The sequence below is a fragment of the Oculina patagonica genome, chromosome 3 (assembly GCF_052425735.1).
Source record: "Oculina patagonica isolate OP01 chromosome 3, crgOcupat, whole genome shotgun sequence".
Lineage (NCBI taxonomy): Eukaryota > Metazoa > Cnidaria > Anthozoa > Scleractinia > Oculinidae > Oculina > Oculina patagonica.
The window spans coordinates 13,404,959-13,412,276 of record NC_135760.1 but is presented as its reverse complement, the minus strand read 5'-3'; the positions used below and the strand labels follow the sequence as shown (position 1 = coordinate 13,412,276).

General features: G+C 36.4%; 1 protein-coding gene across 5 annotated transcripts; it reads right to left on the bottom strand.

Annotated features, from left to right (window-relative positions):
• Positions 1 to 942: 942 nt before the first annotated feature.
• On the bottom strand, positions 943 to 5,445 carry LOC144646713 (serine/arginine-rich splicing factor 3-like). 5 transcript variants are annotated; one of them, XR_013569468.1, is made up of 5 exons: positions 5,337 to 5,445; positions 4,189 to 4,603; positions 2,500 to 3,576; positions 1,666 to 1,756; positions 943 to 1,450 (listed from the first exon to the last, which is right to left on the bottom strand). XR_013569468.1 is itself a non-coding variant. In XM_078506392.1 (5 exons), exons 2-4 carry the CDS (start codon positions 4,593 to 4,595, stop codon positions 1,705 to 1,707), a joined length of 495 nt encoding a protein of 164 aa, XP_078362518.1. In that variant the 5' UTR covers positions 4,596 to 4,603; positions 5,337 to 5,445; the 3' UTR covers positions 943 to 1,450; positions 1,666 to 1,704. The 5 variants fall into 5 exon arrangements, 3 of the variants coding, with proteins under 3 accessions (XP_078362518.1, XP_078362520.1, XP_078362519.1); XM_078506392.1 differs by having other exon boundaries at positions 2,500 to 2,535; XM_078506394.1 differs by having other exon boundaries at positions 1,670 to 1,756; positions 2,500 to 2,535.
• Between the last annotated feature and the right edge of the window lie 1,873 nt (positions 5,446 to 7,318).

Below are 7,318 nucleotides of genomic sequence, written 5' to 3'. Positions count from 1 at the left end.
TTAAACGCCGAGAACTGTGATCGAGCACTAGACTCGCTTCTAGAATCACACGTATTTACTTTTATCTTTTTTGTGATAAAAATGCAATAGACTAGGATAGAGTAACAATGGCAAAACATTTCACTCTTGCAGTCTTCTCGTCCAGGGCTTGAATTAGCCTGTGTGCATGCGCATTCGTCTTCTTACGGATGTGCACAGAGTAGGCTAAAATCTGTTTTTCTGATTTTTTTTTACCTCAAATCTTGCTACGGAATGTTATCTATCTCACTACCGCAACATTGAAAATAGTAATAAATTCCCACCGGGGGCCCCCACTCCCAAACGCCCCAAGTTGGGATGACATATGGGAAGAGGCGAGCCCGGAGGCGGAGAGGAGCGGGAGCTAAGGCACAAAGGTAGGCCATCGCTGTGGGGAGGAGGGTGGGGCGACGATCTGATGTCCTGCGTCCGTTAAAGCGAAGAGAGGGAAAAACATAATAAAACAGGCCTATTTATACTAATTTAGCCAAAAATTATGCACAGTAGACTCCCAAGAGTATATACAGAAGCAGGGAAGCAAACAAGTGATGTCCCTAAGGAATTAGGGGCGTTTGTGTTTAAGGGCTCCCAGTGAGAATAGCGCTATGCAGTGTTCAAGTACCTAGCCACTTATTAGGTTCGTAACAACATCCGCCATTTCTTTGATGATTCCATTTCTAGTGATTTTCTTTTCATCCCTGATTCCAAATTGTCGGCAACTGTCATGATTCCTGATCCTAAAAACTGCAACGATCCCATTAAAAGGAACCTCAATGGGTTCCGTCCCTTGATTTCATATACCCCTTCACCCCTTTTGGAATTGAATACATCAGAAACTAAACAGGTTTGCACTTTAAAAGCAAGGCTTGGGGGTGAAATTACTGAAATTAGCTAGTCTAACAAAAAAAGTACAACAACACGAGCTGAGTAGTGACTCCTCTTAAATAATAATCTTCTGTCACGTCAAAGCTAACTAGCCAAGACTTGGTTATAATTATTATTATTATTTAAAAAACAAAACACGTTCAAAAAAGACATTGAAGCCCCAAAAAAAGACATTGAAGTCTTAAAGCCCCAAGATCAAATGAATACTTCTCCTTACTGATTGTCAAGTAGTACTTCATTATAGTTGTGAGAATTAGGTGATTCATCAAGACAATATCTCCCAGTCTGCTTGACAAAGTAATGATATATTTGTAAGAAGAATTTAGATGTTGAACTCTCTTGAAAATCAAATGTGCTTTTGTAACAATGTTATACTTCTGTAGATATTTTATATCTTAGTTAATATTTAATTTTACTATTTTGTGCTTTGGCTTGCCAATTTTCCACTAAATGACGTAACATAATGGTGATACAGGAAATAACGTATAAGGAACCAGATCCTTCTTATTTACATTTTGGTACTTGCTACTCAATTGTTTATTCGATTCTGAAATAAAAACAAAAATATATATTATTAAATTATGTACGGAACAGTTCAAATTTCAATAATATCAATAAAATTACAATAAATAAGTGCTTTGATTGCTCAATAGCCATGGCATGTTCTCCAGATAAACCACATGGAAATTAAATTCATTTCTAAAATGCAACAGAGCATACAAGCTAACAAAAACACCAAGTTTAACACTACAATTAACACACCTACAAGAGAAAGTTTTCCTGCATTAGCTGGATGCAATCTTAACGCCTTACTGGGCTGCGGGATCTGCTTCTTCTGCGGCTGTATCTCCCCCTGCAAAAGCAATAACAAACACGAGTTAGAATGACAGTTTTGTACTAAAACACAACCCAATTACATGTGAAACATACAGAGAAGTCAAAAAAATACTTAGCACATGGTAGACATGAGCCTGAATCTTTCTTAAACCAGCACAAGCAACCCCAGATACTTTTTTTTCTCTTTTTTTTTTGGGGGGGGGGGGGGAGGGGGCAGGGAGAGGCAGACAAGTGCCACAAATCAAAATACCTTATTACAGGAATATAACGAGGCATTTTAACAATGCGAACAAAATTGATGCATAATAAAATTAACGCAAATTTAAGAAAAGTTCTGGTTAAATGATTATAGTAAACATGTTTATATTAATTACATCAATAAAATTAACGCGAATTTTTGAAATTCGTGTTAATAACATGTATCGTTAATTTCCTATAATAAGGTAGATCTATGGGTGACCAACATGTACAAGGTGGCAGAGATAATCTATGGGGAGTAGTTAAAGGGGGGCTTAATTGAGATTTTGTCAGGCATATTGATTACCAGGGATGTAGCTAAGAGCCAGCTAACATTTAGCTAACAGAGCTTTTCACTAGCAAACAATGATTTGTGGTAATTTTGAAAGTTTACAGGCCAGAAAAGCCAACTGGGCTCGTCGATGAGCCTGTTTAGTTTTTTCCTAACTACATCCCTACACAATGATTGTGACTCAGAAGATCAAAGAAACAAGATAACTTTTCATATTATAAATGACTTACTGTGGAGAATGCTCGTGAGATCTTGGTGGAGGAGATCTGAGAAAAATAACATCACAGAAATAACACAAAATAAATAACAGAATAGTTAAACCATTACTATAACTTTTTAAACATTATCATACTCTTAATAAATGATAATAAAGAAAAAAAATCATTATAATAATATCATTTCCCAAATAGAAATATAAAAAAGAACTTTGCTCAGTGTAATAAGAAAAGTACTCCCAGGATTTTTGGAACAGTAATAATTACATCAGTGTTTTGGAAAGGAGGAAAATGATAGCTTAATAAGGCCGACAGTTTACTAGTTACTCATGACCACTCTAAGAACTGTCACTCTTAAACATGATGAAAGCATTCCAAGTTAAGGTTTGTGCTCAAACTTCTCTAATTTTCTGCAAAGCATGTAAGTTTCTTCTCCTATCGTCTACGTATAAACATGCGAAGGTCTTCAACATAAATTACCCTTGTGACACTTACATCTCTTTACAGGAAGTGATGCACTACATGACGAATAAATATGACAAGTATGGTGTTTTGATGCATCAATTCAACAATCAGCTTCAGGAATTAAATTACAGGTAGTCGGTGTTAAAGGGACCTCTCCTGGGGGGTGCGACTCAGGCTTCCGTCTGTCGGTAAACAACAGCAGTAGGGACCGCTGCTCTCTTAAACTATTTGCTGCTGACTGGATCATGAACCCTCCTTGCTCACGCTGAACACACAACCTTCTCTGAACTATAGCTTGCAAGCATTTTTGAGTGCAAGAATTCCTGCTGCTGACACATCAAGCCAAAACAGATGCATGCAGAAACCCCATTTTGGGGAGGTGCGGGTAAGATTTTGAAGAATTGAGATAAATGTTGAAGGGTACAGTAGACGTCTCAAGGAATCATGCCTCTGATGTTGACTTAGAAGATGAGCTGTAGAATTTTTTGATTAAGAGATGTTGGAGGAAGTGAAGGATGAAGATATCCCAGATGCTACTTTGAACTTTTGCTGGGAGCATAAAGTTCTCGGCCTGTAAGTTGAGATGTTGAATGGGTTTGTAAAGACTACAAACCCTGAATTAATCACCTAGAAAAATAGTAATGGCAACCTCATTAGTAAAGCTCTGTCTAAAAGCTAAACATTAAATAAATTATCTTACAGTTTATTTTATAAAAGAGAACTGAATATATTATAACAAGGCCCTGTTAGTTGTTTATATACTAGTGGGTTTTCAATTTAAATATGTGATATAAATTTAAGTAAAATAATTCCATGTACATAGTGATGAGAAATATTTTAAAATATTGTCAATATTTCAAAGTGCAAATGAAATGTAAGTACTAATTCCTTCTTTAGAGGAATGGCAATCATGATCAATGAAAAAAAGTGAAAAAGTGCTCAAAAATGTCTGATATAAACTGATTCAGGGACTCACTGGGGCAATGTGAAGTAAACAATGTAGACTCATTTCAACATTGATTTGGTTTGAATTCTTATTCATTTTCGCATGATTTTGGTTGAACAACAAACGTGATAACATAGTACTTAAGCACATTCCTGACTTGAAAAAGAAGTTCTGATGCTGCTGGTAACACGACATTAAATCAAATTAATTTGTATTTCCAAAATGGTTGTTAATTTTCACATGCACTTGATTAGAAAACAGCTAACAGGGCCACGGCTATCAAACACTCATACCTTCTACGTGCTTGTGAGAATCGTTGATCATTGTACGCTCGATCACGACCACCAAAGTCATCATCACGTCTACTGAAATCGTCGCGTCTGTTGTATCTACTGCCGCCGCCACGGTAACCACTATCGCGACCCCCCCTTTTTTCTCCTTCCCTTCCACCACGATTTCTTGTGTTTGAAATTTCTACTCGTAATTTCTTATCTCCAAGCCTCCTTCCATCCATATTTCTAACAGCATCTTCTGCATCACGGCAATCTGCAAACTCAACAAATGCAAATCCTGGGGGACTCCTTGCCACCCACACGTCACGCAATGTACCATACTTGGAAAACGCTCTCCACAACTCTTGTTTGTCTCCACTGTTCCCAAGACCTCCGACATAAACTTTTGCTGACATATCTCTAGACATTTTCTAGTCTGAGGTTGAAAAAAATTGAAAAAATTGAACACAACTAAAATATTATTCTGTTACAAAATTTATTCACATTTGAAACTAAGAGCAAAAATATATAATTACAAAATCACACAAATTTGTTTGTGTGACTTGCAAGACTCTAATAATTTGTGTTTTAAACAGAACAAGTTATTTGTTATTTTAAAGTTTGGAAATAAGAAATTTTATGAAAGGCAGAGTTTCAAACTGATACATGGCTAAATGATATGCTTGTAAATCCTTATAATTAAATAATAGGGGAAGGTTTACATGAAACCACATACTCAATCGTGCATAGAATTTTTAAGTCTTGTTAAACTCATGACTTCCACTCGTGTGAAGACAGTGTCAAACAGACAAAGAAATTGTTGTAAGCTTATGCATTAATTATTAAGTAGGGGCTTCAAAGGAAATTTTTCCCAAAATGACCCCCAACTCGCTTTAAATTCGTTGTATGATATCTTTAACTCCCCCAATTTGTGATCTTAAAGCATCCAAGTTCAGATTAACGAGTTAGCTCTTGTTATCACTATCACGTTTACAAAAATCCGACGCTTTGCCAAATACGTAAGAGTTAAGCTTATATTTTCGTTCGGTTCTTGCTTTGACTGGCTGGTGTAAAAGACCAAAAGCCAAAGTCTGCTGCCAGAAATTCCTACAGCAAAATTATCACTATTAAATAGGGTTATTAACTGAAAACTTTCTTAGCCTTCTCACCTTTCTGGTCTTTCAAAAACATGAACAATACATGAACAACAGTACATGAAGAAAAGAAACTGAGAAAGTTCTGCTCTCTGTTGAATCTGTGACGTCATACCACGCAGTCCGCGAAAAGTGCACCAAGAAGACTGGGCACCAGGTGGAAAAAAATCGTACAGTGCAGAACTGAGTTTTAGAGGAATGAAATTTGGTATCAATTTTTCAATCAGGTCTAAAATGGCGTATGAATGCTACCAGTGTTAATCTGAAACTGAGTAAGGTAAAGATGTTTTCAAAAATAATTGGGCTGTTACCCCCCACTAGCTACCACTTTTTGAGTTATTTTTTCAAAATAGCTCTTTAGTCAGCGCGATGTTCCGTGACTCAGTCAGTGGGTCAGTGGGTCAGTGGATCAGTGAAGTATGTTTGTTTGTCACACCAATCAGATTTCAGGTACTATCAGAACCAATCAAATTGCAGTTTATAAAGGCGAAGTAATCTGACGAAATTGTGTGTCGCAGCGTGTCGCAGTTCGTTTTCGTTGAAAGATTAATTGGTGAGTTGTGAATTATCATGGATTTGAAACGTATTCGTAGTTTGCGAATCAAATTGTGAGCTTCGATACAAAGTTCCCAACTTCGACCCGAATTTATTAAATCCTTCTGTAGTTATGTTATCAAAAAGGGCTTTGTTACGCTAAACTGTTGGAAACAAATGTCATAAAAATAAAAAACGTTCAGCGACGTTAAGAAATGTTCAGCGAGCCGTAAACATGTTGTCTCGAACAAATTAGTCTTCCCTGTCGCGTCGCGTCGGCTTCGATTAAAATCAATTTTACATATGAGTAAACCATCCAGTTTCATCCGGTTTTCAAACGCAGAAGACTTGAAATTGAAGACAGTGAAGATTATGCCTCACAGAAATCGTTAAATATGTGTTTTCATACAAAAAAGTTAAAATTTGACCAAATTTCTACATGTATGAAATTTATTTATCGGCCAATCACTTGCGTGATCGCTGATGCGAAACGTTGTCTTGCACTTCAAGCAACTTTCCTTGACAAGTTCTAAAATCTTGGAGTTCAGAAATTGCCATGACTTTCGAGCAACATGTCTTGTTTCTCCTCAACTACCAAACTTGGAAAGTTCAGTCGGGCCGAAGTCGGGAAATTTGTATCGATGTTTGCAATTTGATTCGCAAACTCGCACCGTAATTGGCAACTTCATAACAAAGTTTCCAATTTCTCAACAAACTTCGCAAAGCGGGCGGCCAAAGTAAACTGAAATCAACTGTAAAACATTTCGTTCAAACATTTAATGAACCGGTACAAGTAACTTAACTGTTAAAAGCAACTACGATCGATAGCAAAAACCGAATAAGAGCGTGCCATTTCGTGACAACTTGATAACTCAATTAGTTCTCGTTTGTTGAATAGAATTTACGTTGTAAATGAACGAAAATCTTTGTTGAACAGTTTTGACAGGAAACAAATACTCCAGGTGTACTGCGCTTTAAAGAACTTTTCCGAAGAGAGTGGTTTTTTTAGTTGATTCGTTTATTACTTCGTTTATTATAGTACTTTTCGTTCAATGTCTATATGGAGACGTGGCTTTTTCAAGAAAAACAAAGGTTATCGTGTTACGTTCGTTTTAAAAAAAAACAAAGGTATCATGTTACAAAAGTGAGAAAAATAACGGTATCATGTTACAGTGTTTGGCAAAAAGCCAAAAGTATTCCGTAAGTAACAAACAAAAGCAACCTGTTACGGTTGCTACAAAGCTAGCAACAAAATAACCGCTTTAAACAGAATAAGAACGTGCCATTTTGTGACATTTTGACAATTGAATTAGTTTTGTTTTTTAATCAAATGATGAAAATTTCCGTATTAAATAAAACAGTTCTGATGTATCAAAATGCATGTAAAAATTATTTTGTTTGCAAGCAAACTTTGTGCAAAAAAGTGACTCCGTGGGGCGCCATACACAAATAGCTCAACCCAT

What these genes read in the sequence shown, in the direction of transcription:
- LOC144646713 (XM_078506392.1), bottom strand. Translation starts at nt 4,595, where the DNA reads ATGTCTAGAGATATGTCAGCAAAAGTTTATGTCGGAGGTCTTGGGAAC. An exon ending in TTCTCACAAGCACGTAGAAG is followed by an intron (nt 2,536 to 4,188) that starts GTATGAGTGTTT and finishes TATTTTTCTCAG; the next exon opens with ATCTCCTCCACCAAGATCTC. An exon ending in TCTCACGAGCATTCTCCACA is followed by an intron (nt 1,757 to 2,499) that starts GTAAGTCATTTA and finishes TTGCTTTTGCAG; the next exon opens with GGGGAGATACAGCCGCAGAA.